The 15,886-nt window shown below is 48.4% G+C and overlaps 8 protein-coding genes across 8 annotated transcripts; 2 read left to right on the forward strand and 6 right to left on the reverse strand.

Moving 5' to 3' along the window:
- Positions 1-18: 18 nt before the first annotated feature.
- Positions 19-2,273, reverse strand: F5891DRAFT_984297 (cytochrome P450; the record flags this gene model as incomplete). Its single annotated transcript, XM_041377419.1, has 14 exons — positions 19-45; positions 104-259; positions 322-618; positions 669-845; positions 895-905; positions 965-1,004; positions 1,062-1,120; positions 1,172-1,470; positions 1,526-1,540; positions 1,591-1,664; positions 1,713-1,794; positions 1,853-1,896; positions 1,957-2,192; positions 2,231-2,273. 14 exons carry the CDS (start codon positions 2,271-2,273, stop codon positions 19-21), a joined length of 1,560 nt encoding a protein of 519 aa, XP_041220937.1.
- A 1,499-nt stretch (positions 2,274-3,772) lies between these two features.
- F5891DRAFT_960299 (uncharacterized protein) lies at positions 3,773-4,533 on the reverse strand (the record flags this gene model as incomplete). Its single annotated transcript, XM_041375714.1, has 4 exons — positions 3,773-3,988; positions 4,038-4,169; positions 4,254-4,299; positions 4,322-4,533. Coding segments are annotated over 4 exons (606 nt in total), but the record flags the coding sequence as incomplete, so codon positions are not given.
- A 1,001-nt stretch (positions 4,534-5,534) lies between these two features.
- Positions 5,535-5,777, reverse strand: F5891DRAFT_960302 (uncharacterized protein; the record flags this gene model as incomplete). The annotated part of the gene is made up of 1 exon (XM_041375715.1): positions 5,535-5,777. A coding segment is annotated over one exon (243 nt), but the record flags the coding sequence as incomplete, so codon positions are not given.
- Positions 5,778-6,061: 284 nt separating this feature from the next.
- On the forward strand, positions 6,062-6,517 carry F5891DRAFT_1059063 (uncharacterized protein). Its single transcript, XM_041362818.1, has 2 exons — positions 6,062-6,191; positions 6,241-6,517. Exons 1-2 carry the CDS (start codon positions 6,081-6,083, stop codon positions 6,433-6,435), a joined length of 306 nt encoding a protein of 101 aa, XP_041220940.1. The 5' UTR covers positions 6,062-6,080; the 3' UTR covers positions 6,436-6,517.
- Positions 6,518-7,125: 608 nt separating this feature from the next.
- F5891DRAFT_1194250 (cytochrome P450) lies at positions 7,126-9,201 on the reverse strand (the record flags this gene model as incomplete). Its single annotated transcript, XM_041367899.1, has 11 exons — positions 7,126-7,485; positions 7,536-7,712; positions 7,762-7,772; positions 7,832-7,871; positions 7,929-7,987; positions 8,040-8,338; positions 8,394-8,408; positions 8,459-8,532; positions 8,581-8,662; positions 8,720-8,763; positions 8,824-9,201. The coding sequence occupies 11 exons, from the start codon at positions 9,199-9,201 to the stop codon at positions 7,126-7,128; spliced, it is 1,539 nt and encodes a 512-aa protein (XP_041220941.1).
- Positions 9,202-10,733: 1,532 nt separating this feature from the next.
- On the reverse strand, positions 10,734-11,764 carry F5891DRAFT_670976 (uncharacterized protein). Its single transcript, XM_041372727.1, has 4 exons — positions 11,667-11,764; positions 11,319-11,610; positions 11,130-11,261; positions 10,734-11,071 (listed from the first exon to the last, which is right to left on the reverse strand). The coding sequence occupies exons 1-4, from the start codon at positions 11,678-11,680 to the stop codon at positions 10,856-10,858; spliced, it is 654 nt and encodes a 217-aa protein (XP_041220942.1). The 5' UTR covers positions 11,681-11,764; the 3' UTR covers positions 10,734-10,855.
- An 85-nt stretch (positions 11,765-11,849) lies between these two features.
- On the reverse strand, positions 11,850-13,121 carry F5891DRAFT_1130646 (uncharacterized protein; the record flags this gene model as incomplete). Its single annotated transcript, XM_041364557.1, has 7 exons — positions 11,850-11,948; positions 12,005-12,129; positions 12,187-12,372; positions 12,428-12,551; positions 12,618-12,851; positions 12,901-13,032; positions 13,086-13,121. 7 exons carry the CDS (start codon positions 13,119-13,121, stop codon positions 11,850-11,852), a joined length of 936 nt encoding a protein of 311 aa, XP_041220943.1.
- Positions 13,122-13,529: 408 nt separating this feature from the next.
- On the forward strand, positions 13,530-15,615 carry F5891DRAFT_984301 (uncharacterized protein; the record flags this gene model as incomplete). The annotated part of the gene is made up of 4 exons (XM_041377420.1): positions 13,530-13,574; positions 13,639-14,946; positions 15,004-15,148; positions 15,200-15,615. 4 exons carry the CDS (start codon positions 13,530-13,532, stop codon positions 15,613-15,615), a joined length of 1,914 nt encoding a protein of 637 aa, XP_041220944.1.
- Between the last annotated feature and the right edge of the window lie 271 nt (positions 15,616-15,886).

The following is a 15,886-nucleotide window of genomic DNA, read 5'->3' on the forward strand; positions in this document are numbered from 1 at the left end:
CAATTTACGTATACAGATCTACAAACACCTTTCGAGATCGACAATCTAATGTTAGTGTGCAGTTCTTACGGGGGCATTATATCATCCTAGAGTACAATCATACCTCATAGCGGCGCACCCGGAGGGGTACACTACATCCAGCCTCAGTGCTTCCAACCACGCTCGGTCTTGGTAAAAGCCCTAAACTCTTCACGATCTGCACCTCAGCCCCATCTGCCATCTCAAACACGAAGTGCCGCACAAGGATGAACAGCACAGTCTGGGAAGAGATGACGCCCAGTTAAAACGAATTAAGACCAATACCCTTGCGCAGCTGCTTACCTTGAACTGTGCCAGAGCAAAAAGCCTCCCCGGGCACATCCGCGCGCCATTGCCGAAGGTCATTAGATGACGATAGCCATGCGGTATATCTCCAGCCCCATGCGTGCCTTCGTCCTCATTGATCCATCGGGAAGGTTTGAATACCTTTGCGTCAGGCCCCCACATGCTAACCGAGCGATTGAGCGCGGCGAGCGGGATCACGACCTCTGTCCCTTTCGCAATGCATACATGGTCGGTAACTTTACCGTCAGCTGTGTACAGGGGCTCGCTGAGTGGAATGACGTCGTCTTCCGTAACCTGTCATAGGTTAGTTCGAATGTTTGTGTTGATTTCTGTCGAATACGAACCGCTCGAGGGACTTCTACGACGGGCGAGTGGAGGCGAAGAACTTCATTCACCACAGCGTTCAAGTAGGGAAGCTTATTCGCGAGGTCGTCGTACGAGGGGGTTGACCCGAACCCTAGACACTCGTCACGAAGCTTCGTTTGGATGTCTGGATTCCGCCCGAGTTCTATAAAAGCCCACTGTGGAATTTAGAAATGCAGTTGGAGCAATAAATAGTTCAAAACCTACTGTAAGGCTGACTGATAAAATGTAAGGAATGGTGAGTATACGGGTCTTTTGCTAAACGAATATATATTACCTGCCGTGGTCTCAAAGCTGCCAAGAAGTAGAATCCGCGCCTGACGGAGATGGAGATTAGTGTCGTATCGTTCAGAAGAACTCAATGATTTGCATACCTCGTCTAGTACCTCTTGCTGAGTCAATCCTACGGTCTCGCCAGATTCTTCCGCTTTCACTACAAAACAATTGTAGCGTTCGCAATTTTGGAGAAAAAGAACAAACTCACGGAGCAAACCCAGACATGATTTATCTCTCTCGTCAATGCCGCCAGTCTCTTTTTCCTTGCGCCTCCGCGATAGCATCTCCTGGCATATTTGGCCGACGGTCAGGTGCAACTTCTGGGAGAACTTTGTGCGAGGCCATGGTAGCTTCATGATGGGAGGAAAGGTTTGTCCGAGGATAAACAAGCTGTGGGAAGGGTCGACGGATGCGCTAAACGCATTCAGGACGTGCTCGACGTCAGAGCCATTTCCATCGAGTGCGCCGAAGTCGTGGGACAGAATGCCTATGCCTGCACTGTCGAGCCTACGTAGTGGGTGTTGGATTAGACGGCAGCCTGGAGAGGAAAGGATATACGTACGAGATGTGATTCATCCTACAGAATGTCTGAGTGCGTGAACAAGATATTTTGGAGAAGACAAATACCATTGTTGAACATCAATTACAGCGCAATCGGTTCCTCTGTTTGATTCTATCTCAATATCCCAAGCGATCACTGCCTGTGACCTATTACGAGCACAGCGACGAGTGAACTACGAATGCCTCACCTTGTGGGCGACATCTTGGAATACAGAAGTCAAGCTGCGAACAGCAGCTGCGCTAAAAGCAGGGTTGAGGTTCTTGCGTTGCCTTATAAAAAGAGATGCATTTAGTTCGGCACGACCTGAAGGTCATACTAAATTCTTACCTTTTGTGACTTTCACCATCGGCCCCCATCACTCCTCTCCCTATCTGTCAGTTGCAGAAGCGAATTATCATCTTGGAGTTGTGACATAAGGCAAAGGGACATACTGCAATCGGAAGGATGATCTTGTTAAACGGAGTATGGTGATATAACCACGTGTCTCTGGCATAGAAGTGAGAGATTGCTTTTTGGTCCCATAGCATGAGCCTATATTTTCCCAAGGCGTGCGGGATCTTGTACACTGGTCCGTACTCCTTGGCCCAGGGTTCGTACAGTTCATTGGTAATGTTGGAATCTACCACTGTCTTGGCGAGGCCAAAGATCAAACTTGTACCCTGAGGCCCTCGTATGCGTGTCGTTCGTTGTGTTTCGGCGACACACTCGCAGAAGATAGAGTGTCGCCAGTATAAGGACAAGGATGCATGTTGTTAAGACTGGCAGGGGCCGTGCGAGGCAGAGGTCCTTGAAGGCAAGCCAAACGTCCATGCCGCAAATTGTAGTTGGTTTGCGATAGACCCGTGGTTATGAACAATGGATAACTGCTTAAATATCATTTGAGCAGTTACTAAGTTCGCCGCCATGTAGTCCTGAACCGAATTTGGGATGCAAACTTTTGTAAATGGGGCCGCCGTTCAGTCGGAGGCCAAACATATGAGCGGTGGCCATGATGCAAGACTTAAACCCTACCCGGACTGGCCATGGGTCTGATCAATCTGTCAAAGATGGCCTGGGATGGGGTACGTAAGTTGTAGCTGATTGATATTTGTGGAGAATCCATATTGCTGTGCTGATAAGCATTGAAGGGTACGTGGCTACAGTCGACTAACGCATGCCTCTTGGGATAACCCCAGAGGTATAGCTTATTAGGGAGTATGGGGTATTCAAAAGAGCAAGAGCCCTGCAAGATAACTTGGGAAATCCAAAAATGTATGTCATATCAGGGAGTATGGGTTATACCTGGTATGGGTTAGGAGGGCGTCGACTGTAGTCGTATTTGAAAGCACCAGTGACCATCGTGCTTGGAATGCAGGACGGAGTGTCTTCCGTGGTCATTGAGGCCTGACGTCTCCCTCCCTGCTAACACATACTTCCGAGTCGTTTGCTGAGCTAGAATTGCATAATTCAAATTAAGATAACGACGACACAACAAAAGGACCAAACTGTATGTGCATAGCTTGCAATTGGCTTGGAGGGGAGGTCATGTGGTGGAGTGGATCCGTAATGAAATGAACATTGAACTTGCCATCCGAAGTAGGAATAGCAGCATGTCACCGAAGAGCTCTTCGTATCCGAAACACGCGGATACAATTTCTGAAATTCCCTTATACGGAATTAATACTTTGTGCCTGCCCGGGTTATCACTCCGGCTCCCACACTGGCAGCAAGGTACTCGCTCACCGCACCGTCCTTGCATAATAAGTCCATTGCACTTTTTCTTGGAAATGATGTACAGAGCATTGTAGCTGCACTCCCTCTAATATAGGTAGTATATATATAAGTTCAGTATTGAATGAGGCCAAATGTTAATACTTTGAAACTAGCAAATTAGGACACTGGTACCTTGTTTTCGCCACGGCTTGGCAGCAGGTCACACTCTACCTCGCCGCGAGGCTTACTGGTACTAGTAAGCTGTAAATGAAGCAAACCTTGCTCCGATTTTCGAACGCCGACCCCCAATCGACGAATCATTGTCCTTGCATTCGCAACTTCATCATAGTCGGTACAATCGGAAAACTCTACCGGCCTCTACCTCAGCTATCTTCTGCCCTATCATCCGATAAAGTATAATGTAAACCATATTAATGGTAACATTGGTCAGTAATAAACCTGCTTAAAAACAACATTCGCGTCATGGGTCAACTTCGGGGATGTAGCGGTCAGGAACGCACTATATGAATGACACACTAAACACACCCCTCAGAGTCAATTCAGCACTCCAGAACTCCTTACGATCCCTTTCCAGCTCTTCCAAATATAACTCGCAAACAAAGCCGTCTCGTCCAAGACCTTTCCCGCGTGCTTAGTATTCTCAAGGAGCGAATCCAAGAATACCGGTGCTGTTTTTGGGGAAGTCAGCTGGTGCAGTTCAGCGGCGAGGTAGATGGCGGAGATGGTTGCTCGGCGGGTGTACCAAGATGACTGGTGGGGGCGGAATTGGTTGTTAAACACATGTGAAAAAGTGTCAAACCTCTCGCGCATCGCTACGAGCGATCCAGCACGCCTGGTTAGATACTTGGGCAGCGTGTTTGATTATCGGCGCAGGGTCCACCGGGAGCAGAGGTAGAGGTAATAAGGGAGAGGAAGCGAGGAGTGCAAATGCCTAGAGTACCAAGCGTAAGTGATTTGCATGATAGCGAGGGAAAACATCATCTTGAATATCTTCGACGAATAAAATATGAATTACCTCTGGAAGGTGCTCCAGCACTGATTCGTTGCTCTTCAGCCCTCGCCTTCAGCACATCTCCCATTCACATCTTTTCTGTCGCCTCTTCCTTCATCCTATGCCTTGCATCATCAAGCCACGCATGCACAGGCCTCCTATATGCATCATCTCCTGGGCCAAACAGCGCAGTCACGTTCACGTCTGGGAGAGGATGAGTTATTGGTGTGGGTAGGGACAACGCCGACAACGATAGAGCTTCTCGGATGAATCCATGGGTTTTGATGAGCGGAAGCGCAAGTTTGGCACTAGAATGCAGATCTGTGTCAGAGCTTTAACGTTTAGCTACGACCAGAATATCAAGCACGTGACTGCAGGAAACGGTGAGATACTAAACTTTTAGGGGAGCTCAAAGTTGAACCAACGTTGGACTTCCGCTTACGTTTATGCTCATTGCTTATCATTGCTTAACATCTCAGACGTAGTCAAGACTGGTTACGAGTCTACTCAGAGTGTCCATTTTCTGGATGCCCTCGTCAGAGTCGGAATAGACGTTCGGGTCGTGCCGGATAGCCCTGTCAAAGGGTGATCAGCACACATTTATCCTAGAATGCACATCGTTAGGTACCAGTGGTTGCCAAAGACGATAGCGCCCTCTGGTATGTAGATGTCCTTCTGCTCAAATAATGGATCGGTTTAGGAATCACGCCAAAGCACAACCAACCAAGTTCAAGCTCAAGACCGTTGATGTCAGGCTACTTGGCTCCTGCAGTAATGCGGTCCTCAATAGTACCAATAAGTACTGCAGCAGCTACACTCTTCGCTCTCCAAATCAACAAACGATTCTGACCAGCGATCCCTGTGCATGAGCTCTGCTTCATCGCAATTTTCGTTCTCGACCAGTCATCGATCCGAATGGAAATATCTAGCCCCTTCGATCCACTATCAGTACTAGTGTGCGCTCCCTTACCCACGCCATGTTGGATTGTGCAAGCTCAGCTCAGTTATCGCTCTTTATCTAGACCGAGCTTGATGACAATGTGTCTGCTGCTTGGGACTGTCTCTTTGCACAATCCCTTCAACCTTTCCTTCAAGTTAGCTCCCAGAAGTAGCATCGCAGGAAGTATTGTGTCGTTCAGATCCATGATCTATCTTCGTTTGTCATCTGGGTTATTAATAAGGTCGGAGCTGTCTAGGTGAACTCTGTTCCAGAGATTTCGGAGCTCGTGGCGTCCCAACCACATCGATGCAGACAAGTCACTCATACAGCCGAGTGAACGATAAGGCACTACCCTTCTCAACTTCTCACTCAACTGGGTTCCTCGGACTCCACACCAATCGACCTATGTCGAATCCTTGCTTTACGCTCTTGAAGGACAGGCACAAGATTATCGCACTCAACCAACTGTAGGTCTTCGAAGCTTCATCCTCGACAGACCACATGAAACCAATCGCACTGCGAAGTCCGGAGAATTGCATTGCCGCAGCGAGATGGATCGATTCATCTGGACTCTTCTCATCACCCACGTTAGTGCGGCAAGCCGATAGGGATGCAAACTATGGGTTCTGCCAGTCGAATCGGATGATGTCCTTGATCATCAACGGCCCATCACGCATTGCGAAGGAAGATTCAAATGGTCATCGTCGATTAGGCATTCCGTGGCAGGCCAGGTGAAGCCATTGCTTATAGTTCAGGGCGTCAAATGCACCCTTGACCATTGCGTCGCTGTCCTCGAGCCCCGTGAAGGACAATACGAAGGGCGCGAGACGCTGGGCGACAACGGCTAGCTCGGCAGTTACACATTCAAGTGGCTTCCCTCCATCGGTATTTCCTTGATCAATGGCAACAAAATGTCGCGGGGATGCACCCCGAGAAACCTGCCGTCTTGCACGAACAAGTGTCGCCAAAGTGGGGGTGTACGAGGATATGTAGATTTGAGACAGACTGTCTCTCTTCTTCTGGTAGGCACCTGCTCTTTACCGTTGTATCCCATTTCATCTATAATTGTAGGTATTTAATTTATCATTCTTACATTATGGCCTGACTCCCACCTTAAGAGTAGTAGCGCCTCGCTATTTGCATGTCATCGCAGGTGTCAAGGTCATGGTTGCACAACGCAGCCACCCATATACAAAATGGACCCCTTCCGGCATTGCATTTTCTATTGGCTTTCTCAACCCGCCTTCTTTTTCTTTAGCACTCTGACCGGCGGGATCATCGAATTTATGTATCACAAGCGCGTTGCAAAATCCGGAGGCGCGGATATCAGATTGATCGTGATCGCAAGTGGCTTTGTGTTGGGTAGGCAGTCGGTTTTCTGTAGCTCCCGTATCACTTTGCGACGCTTGACATGCATTATTTTTTTGGATTTAATTTTACTTTGGTGCACACAAAAAGCATATGCAATGTTGCGAGTAGTGTGATCGACGACGCTCTGAACCTAGTTTTTCTTGCTCCGTGCGCAATAGCTCAACACATTGAGTGTACACAAGACTGGCGGATGACGCATGTACATGGTCCTGGAAAGCAATTGAAGTCGTGCCCGGTTCCTGCATGGGAGTCAGCTATTGCAAGAACATGATCAAGCGCAGTCCCAGTGACACAATACTAGATTCGTACTAAGAAAATAAACCCTTTACAATATTTATGTATACAGACATTTTCCGAGATCAATTAACAATCCAGTGTTAGTGTACGGTTCTTATGGCGTCATTATATCATCCCGGAGTACAATCATACCTCATAGCGGCGCACCCGGAGGGGTACACTACATCCAGCCTCAGTGCTTCCAACCACGCTCGGTCTTGGTAAAAGCCCTAAACTCTTCACGATCTGCACATCAGCCCCATCTGCCATCTCAAACACGAAGTGTCGCACAAGGATAAACAACACAGTCTAGAAAGCAATGACGCCCAGGTAAAACGAATTAGGACCAATACCCTTGCGCAGCTGCTTACCTTGAACTGGGTCAACGCAAACAGCCTCCCCGGGCACATCCGCGCGCCGTTGCCGAAGGTCATCAGATGACGATAGCCATGCGGAATATCTCCAGCCCCATGCGTGCCTTCGTCCTCTTTGAGCCATCGGGAAGGTCTGAACATCCTTTGCATCAGGCCCCCACATGCTAACCGAGCGATTGAGCGCGGCGAGCGGGATCACGACCTCTGTCCCTTTCGCAATGCATATATGGTCGGTAACTTTACCGTCAGCTGTGTACAGGGGCTCGCTGAGCGGAATGACGTCGTCTTCCGTAACCTGTCATAGGTTAGTTCGAATGTTTGTGTTGATTTCTGTCGAATACGAACCGCTCGAGGGACTTCTACAACTGGTGAGTGGAGGCGAAGAACTTCATTCACCACAGCGTTCAAGTAGGGAAGCTTATTCGTGAGGTCGTCGTATGAGGGGGTTGACCCGAAACCTAGACATTCGTCACGAAGCTTCGTTTGGATGTCTGGATTCCGCCCGAGTTCTATAAAAGCCCACTGTGGAATTTAGAAACACGGTTGGAGCAATCAATAGTTCGAAACTTACTGTAAGGCTGACTGATAACATATAAGGAATGGTGAGTATACGGGTCTTTTGCTATACGAATATATATTACCTGCCGTGGTCTCAAAGGCGCCAAGAAGTAGAATCCGCGCCTGACGGAGATGGAGATTAGTGTCGTATCGTTCAGAAGCACTCAATGATCTGTATACCTCGTCTAGTACTTCTCGCTGAGTCAGTCCTACGGTCTCGCCAGATTCTTCCGCTTTCACTACAAAACAATTGTAGTGTTCGCAATTTTGGAAGACAAAGAACAAACTCACGGAGCAAACCCAGACATGATTTATCTCTCTCGTCAATGCCGCCAGTCTCTTTTTCCTTGCGCCTCCGCGATAGCATCTCCTGGCATATTTGGCCGACGGTCAGGTGCAACTTCTGGGAGAACTTTGTGCGAGGCCATGGTAGCTTCATAATGGAAGGAAAAGTCTGCCCGAGGATAAACAAGCTGTGGGAAGGGTCGACGGATGCGCTAAACGCATTCAGGACGTGCTCGACATCGGAGCCATTTCCATCGAGTGCGCCGAAGTCGTGGGACAGAATGCCTATGCCTGCACTGTCGAGTCTACGTAGTGGGTGTTGAATTAGACGGCAGCCTGGAGAGGAAAGGATATACGTACGAGATGTGATTCATCCTACAGAATGTCTGAGTGGGCGAACAAAAAATTCTGGAGAAGACAAATACCATTGTTGAACATCAATTACAGCGCAATCATCTCCTTTGTTTGATTCTATCTCAGCGTCCCAAGCGATCACTGCCTGTGCCCTATTACGAATGCAGCGACGAGTGGACTACGAATGCCTCACCTTGTGGGCGACATCTTGGAAGATAGAAGACAAGCTGCGAACAGCAGCTGCGTTAAAAGTAGGGTTGATGTTCTTGCGTTGCCTTATAAAAGAGGTGTATTCAGTTAGGCATGACCTGAATGTCAGACTAAACTCTTACCTTTTGTGACTTTCACCATCAGCCCCCATCACTCCTCTCCCTATCTGTCAGTCGCAGAAGCGAATTATCATCTTGGAGCTGTGACATAAGGCAAAGGGACATACTGCAATCGGAAGGATGATCTTGTTAAACGGAGTATGGTGATATAATGATGTGTCTCTGGCATAGAAGTGAGAGATTGCTTTTTGGTCCCATAGCATGAGCCTAGATTTTCCCAAGGCGTGCGGGATCTTGTACACTGGTCCGTACTCCTTGGCCCAGGGTTCGTACAGTTCATTGGTAATGTTGGAATCTACCACTGTCTTGGCGAGGCCAAAGATCAAACTTGTACCCTGAGGTCCTCGTATGCGTGTCGTTCGTTGTGTTCGGCGACACACTCGCAGAAGATAGAGTGTCGCCAGTATAAGGACAAGGATGCATGTTGTTAAGACTGGCAGGGGCCGTGCGAGGCAGAGGTCCTTGAAAGCAAGCCAAACGTCCATGCCGCAATAGTTAGTTTGCAACAAACCCATATAAGTTGTGAATGGGGATCAGTAACCGCTTAAATACCTTTTGTGCAGTGACTTAGTGTTGCCACTATGCAGTCCTGAACCGAATTTCGGACGCGAACTTTTGTAAAGGGGCTGCTCGACATATATGTAAGACTGGATTGGCCGCCGGTCAATCTATCAAATCGGGGGAATGCGTCAAACAATTTTCTTGCGACGGGGTACGTAAACGATAACTACACAGTCATGGTTCTTATTTGTGAAGAATCCATGTTGCTGTACTGACAAGCATTGAAGGGTGGGCCGTATTCGAAAACGCCAGCTAGTGACCAGCGTGCCATAAAACGACGCTATTGCAGGACTAACTTCGAATTTGACTCATTGATGATCCTCGAATCCACAGCGCCCTAACGAGATGAGAATTACGCCACTTGAACAGACTATACGTAGGATGAGATCTCCTAGACCGGGACTTGAAGCGAGGAAGCAGAGCAGCGGCGATGTGGTCATTGAGGTATTACTAGTACTTACTCGCCCTGCTAACCGGAAGAATCCCATCATTATTGAAGTCAGGTTGTTGGGTAGGCTGTGATTTTCGGTGTCAGCGGCATCCGGGGAGTACGACACCGAGTATGCCATGTTGCCCGCTTTGAACGGTTCTCTCCCGTCTCCCCACACGCATACCGTTTTATCCCATGATGTGGAAGCCCATGATCGTAAATGAAAGGACCGACTGCGTCCACCGTACCTACTGGCATTCGCAGGCGACGGGTGCGGAGATTGTTCGTGTATCACACTACGCGATTTGTGGACCGGGCAATATGGATGTGTATATGAGCTCGAAATTCGTGTGGTGAGCGATCATCGCACATTTCGGAAATGAACATTCCGAAGTGGGACCCCGTAAGCGAGGTCTGGGTCCAGGCTCAACCAAACTACGTAAGTACTGGTCCTTTACACCTATGCTTCAGCATCGCAAAAAGGATAGGCAGCTTCACTAGTATGTACCACTATTTACTAGCACCGTTCGTATCCGTTCTAAGATTCCCTTTTACGGTACATACTTTGCACCTCGCCGGCATCAGCCCGAGGCTCTTCTACTAGACGTCCATCTGAAAAGTCTGTCCTCAATTAATATCGGAGCTCGTAAATTTCAATAAACAACACGTCCTATACCTATCTTGTCTCGAACACATTCCCTTCCGAACTCTTTATCAGCCTTATAGACATGCTTAAGTACCACTGTTGAAACATTCGATGACAAGACAAGGAGGTGCACCAGTGAAGTCTATCAAGGTCAATGAAGTCAATTACGAAGCACTAAGAAACCGAGTAAGCTTCGACTGGTATAAGCTGTAAATGAAGACATCGTTCCACGTACGTTAGCCCCTAATCGACGAATCATTGTCCTTTCACTAGCAGCTTCAGAGTCGATACAATTGGTTACCTCTACCAGCCTAAACTAGTACCCTCTTCTGCCCCATAATCGGATCAAGTATAATGTAAACGATATGGTTCAGTACTAAACCTGCTTAATTAGAAACGACATTCGCGTCATGCATCAACGAAATGTAGTTTTAGAAACGCACTATAGCTATACGAGTATGCATATGTCTCGCGCGTGAACGACGCCCCGCACCCCTCAGAATCAAACCAACACCCCAGAACTCCTTACAATCCCTCTCCAGCTCTTCCAAATATAACTCGCAAACAAAGCCGTCTCGTCCAAAGCCTTTCCCGCATGCTCGGCATTCTCGAGGAGCGAATCCAAGAATGCCTGTGCTGTCTTTGGGGAAGTCAGTTGGTGAAGTTCGGCGGCGAGGTAGATGGCGGAGATGGTTGCTCGGTGGGTGTACCAAGATGACTGGTGGGGTGAAATTGGTTATAGATTAGTTAAACACACGTGAAAAAAAGTGTCAAACCTCTCGCGCATCGCTATGAGCGATCCAGCACGCCTGGTTAGATACTTGAGCGGCGTGTTTGATTATCGGCGCAGGGTCCACCGGGAGCAGAGGTAGAGGTAATAAGGGAGAGGAAGCGAGGAGTGCAAATGCCTAAAAGCACCAAGCATAAGTAATTTGCGTGACAGCGAAAAACGACCATCAAATTACCTCTGGAAGGTGCTCCAGCACTGGTTCGTTGCTCTTCAGCCTTGCCTTCAACACATCTCCCATTCCCATCTTTCCTGTCGCCTCTTCCTTCATCCTACGTCTTGCATCATCAAGCCACGCATGCACGAGCGTCCTACATGCATCGTCTCCTGGGCCAAACAGCGCAGTCACGCTCGCGTCTGGGAGAGGATTAGCTAGTGGCGTGGGTAGCGACAACGCCGACAAGGAAAGCGCTTCTCGGGTGAATCCATGGGTTTTGATAAGCGGAAGCGCGAGCTTTAAGAGTTTGGCACTAGAATGGATATCTGTTAGAGCTTTAGCGTTTAGCTACAAAGTTCTCGACCAAACCTGGTGGTGGTCATCTCATAAGAATATCAAGCACGTGACTATAGGAATAGTTGATGAACGTAGATATTCACAGAAATATGAGGTAAGGGTAGCGGGTGGTAATGTCGGTATATACGCGTACGCAGTCGATGGCAATACGAAAGCAAAGCGATGGGGTATATCCGCAAACTCAACAATGCAGCCTCAATCAATCAATCCCTTTGTCCTCAAGTACTCCCTATGTTCAGCGCGATGTGCAAGCACTTGCTTGTCGACCGAGCGTCTCCAGATTGGTATGCCAACCTACAGCCAAGCGTTAATCACGAGTTCAACCTTATTATGATAAGGTAGGGACATACAAGAGCGACTAAATCTAACACGAAATCGAGAGCAGCGTTGCTTCTAGGCGCAGAACCACGCGTTGAAGCTCGGAACAAGCTCGTAATCAGATCAGCGGTGATGTGTGCGTGACCTTTCTCAACACCTGATCAGGCCAAAAGTTGGTTTAAAGTGATGGTTGTAGTTTCACGAGACGACGTACCTGAGAGTAATCCAGCAGCAGCCTGCTCCGCTGTCAGACCTTCATCCGTCGACTCAATCGTTCTAGTGATAGCCGGCTTCGTCTTATTTTCTTCTTCAAACCCAGGGGTATACATTGTCGGAGGGAAAAAGATATGAGTATCGATGTCATACAGCATTAGTTCTGAATGCAACGAATCAGCCAGTCCTATCAAGCCGTATCATCAGCATCACCCAGAGTAAAGCAGACAGCCATCACTCACCACGCAGAGCGTGCTTTGCAGGCGAATACGAAGAATATCCAATCAAAGACATATATCCAAGCGTCGAAGACACCAGCACGATCTTCCCCTTCTTATTCTCGCGCACCATTTGTTTAGCAGCAGCCTGTTCATTGTGTGCTAAACGTCATGTTCTTGTCCGTGATCTGAAAGAGTTGAACGATCGACTCACGAATGCGGTCCACGCCTGTATCCAGTACCCGTTCGTCATTCCGCGTGAGAGGTCCTCTGGCTGCATTTCGAGGAGGTACATCGGCTTTGCAGCACCTGCGCATGCAAAAACTGCATCTGGGACTTTGCCGCCGTGGGCATCGCTAGCAGCTTGGAGAGCGGCAGTAGACTCCTCTGCAGTGTCGAGGGAGAAGGAAAAGGCTTTGAATACTTGGTCTGGGCTTTGGCGATTGGCCTGTGTACGACATTCAGAACGAACAGAGGATTTCATGTCGGATACGAACCTCAAGCTCTTTTAAAGCATCGTCGAGTTTGCTTTGGGTTCTTGCTACTATAGAAACGTGGGCACCTTTCCGCGCGACGAGTTTGGCGAGTGCAAGTCCGAGACCTTGACTGCCGCCTGTGATATAGACGTGCTGGGGCCGTGCGCGTGAATCACTAGATCATCGAGGAAGACTTGTTGGCTCACCAACCCCTTTGGACTCCATTTTTTCGACGAAAACATGAATGATGACGAGTAAATGAGTATGAGGAGTAACAAAGCCTTGGAAGCCAATGAGGTCCAGTCAAACATGTATCTTGAGTGCTTTCGGTTTGTTGGTCGTCATACACTGGTGGATGACGGAGTTAACAGGTATTGTCAACTAGGCCGCGGTACAATATTAGTTCATACACAGCCACTGATCGAACGGTTTGAAATTCCGAACCGGTTATTGTGCGCTACTAACTCATATCATCATCACACGTTTCACCTCCACGTCGTGTATGCACTGCACAAGGCTCGAGTAGGCATCCGTATTTTTTCTGAATGTCAGAGAATGATCGAACTTTCTATATATGGTCTTTCCAACGGTCTCAGTCTGAGTCAGCGGGTGCTAGTGATCAGATCGATTACAAACCACCGTGACTGAGAATGATCCCAGCGACGCAACTGTCGCAGCTCCCCCAGGATGTGCGGGTGAGTGTTTTGCCATCGATCCTTAATTTGTTGTTGCCATAACTGATGCAGATGTGTCACTCAGAAACTGGTTCGGAGAGTGTACATGGATCGTTCGGTCGCAGACTTTGAGAAGTTGTGCAATCGACTTCCAGATTGCTCCGCATCCGAACTATGTATACTGCAGCCAGTGCTCTACATGTATCTCGATCCAGACCGCATTCCTGCAAAGTCAACCCCAGCCGTTGCCACTGATATAGAGCTCGTCTACAAGTCACTTCTCGTGATTGTTACAACTTTGGGTTATATCGATGGTTCTGGTATTGGCTCGGCGGGTTCGGAAAAGCAATATCTTATTTCCGCCTGGAACCGTGTCGCTCCCTGGCTTATCTTCTTTCATGACCAATTCATCATGTGCAGAGCCAACTATCGACCCGTCGACAAGATGGTTGCCATCAGGATTGTTGCTAGCTTACTACTGCATGTTGTAATGGTTAGTGGCAAGCGCGGCGGAACTACATTGCTTACCACTCCTGCCCTTTATCGCCCGATCGCAGAGTTGTGGTTGTTAGCCCTGAAAACCAAAGACAAATATGTAGTGTGCTTGTCGTCGTCGCCCGGCCCCGCTCACATCACTTCTTTTCGAGTTTTCGGCTCCTTGGTGGTTTCATCATGCATTCAGGACGAATCCTTTGTCACCATACTACTCGAAGTGTCAGGTGGTATTGACGCCGTCACTTCTGCAGCTCTGAAATATGTCAAGAGCTTACGATCGATGGCTAAAACCCCTGATATAGCTTCCGATAATTTCAAGCTCGAGCTGCTTGTCCTAGTGTTTTCGCACTGTGTTAAAATTATCGCAACGACGAGCACGCTCGATGCGGCGATACGGGAAGCATACCTCCTCCGGCAGTCCGTCAAAGAAATTTTTGGGGCTCTCCGTGTTCTTCAGTCCCTTTTTCTGGGCAAAGAGAGCATGGCGCAAGCCCTTGCCCCAAGTTTTACGTACCTCGACTTTCTCCTTAAATGTGCCGACGACCCTGCCTCAGCACTCCATCAAGCTCTTTGCGCACACGCCTTCGAAACAATGGTACATATAAGTCCTTCCGGACCCCTGGAGGAGTCAAAGCTAGTGGAGACGGATCCTCGTAGGATCAACGAGGCGTTTTTTAGGACCTTATTCAAATACAGTCTTGACGACAAAATCTTATCCTACGTCTGTAAACATGTGGACGCTTGGTCTAATAATCTCGGACCAATCGTGAGAGAAGAGAAATACCTCTTGGATATTTGGTCCGGTGTAGAGCAGACCATTCGAACATATGCAACACTTAGGTCCAAGGCAGAAACGATATGGTGGCCATCACCGAGTAAAATGGGCCGGGTTCTACAGGTCAGTCACAGACTTCATTGCTTCATCCCTGCTGATTCGTCAACTTAACACTACCAGTGTCGCTGCGATGGTACTGCAGAAGACATCCGCTTCAGGCAATGTGCGGGATGTCAAGTTGTGCGGTATTGCTCAAAGCGATGCCAGCGTGATTCCTGGCACAATCACCATAGGTTGAGCTGTAATTTTTTAAAGGCAGCTGTCGGTAAGTCTTCTTGATAGATATGCGCATTGTTTCCACTGACAATGTACCCAGGGTCGTCGACACCGCAACGCATGAAACGCAGTCTGCGTCTGCTAGCCGGTCTAGAAGTGGGCCATATCCAACGCAAGTGGGACAATATTCTGAGATTGTTCGCCGCTGCACGGTGCGAATATCCGAAAGATCGAGAACGACTTGTGCTCGAACTCAGTCTTGATAAGAATGACGAATCGGTTCGACCTCTTCGAGACTACATCTTCCTATTCAATGGGCTCTCTGAAAATGAGGTCGTGGACCGCATATCATCATCCTGGCCGGATTCGAGGGGCCAACTTCACGGACTATTTCTGTGTTCGGTCATCACAATACATGATCGATATCGGTCGCGGCAAATTTTATTCAGTCCGCGTATTGCATTAGATATGGAGATAGTGCCGCAAACGTTCAGCCGTGACTCTCAGGATGTATGAACTCCTGTACATCGTTTGGCGGGACTTGCCAATTGCTTGCGTTTGTTTTTTCATCTGCTGTATCAGGTCGTGCTGCCGGCCCCGACAGGAATGACGCAGTCATATCACTTCTGATTAGTAGTAGTACGACGGTTCATTAATCATTGCTTTCTCCAGTCGCCCTGTTTACCCCTCACGCACTGTATATGTAGTACAATTCAATTGGAGCTATTTAGATATATATTACTTCAGAGTGAAGTCTTTTGGATCGTAGACCCTGTGTCGGACATGA

The sequence above is a fragment of the Suillus fuscotomentosus genome, assembly GCF_016647785.1.
Source record: "Suillus fuscotomentosus strain FC203 chromosome Unknown F5891scaffold_67, whole genome shotgun sequence".
Classification (NCBI taxonomy): Eukaryota; Fungi; Basidiomycota; class Agaricomycetes; order Boletales; family Suillaceae; genus Suillus; species Suillus fuscotomentosus.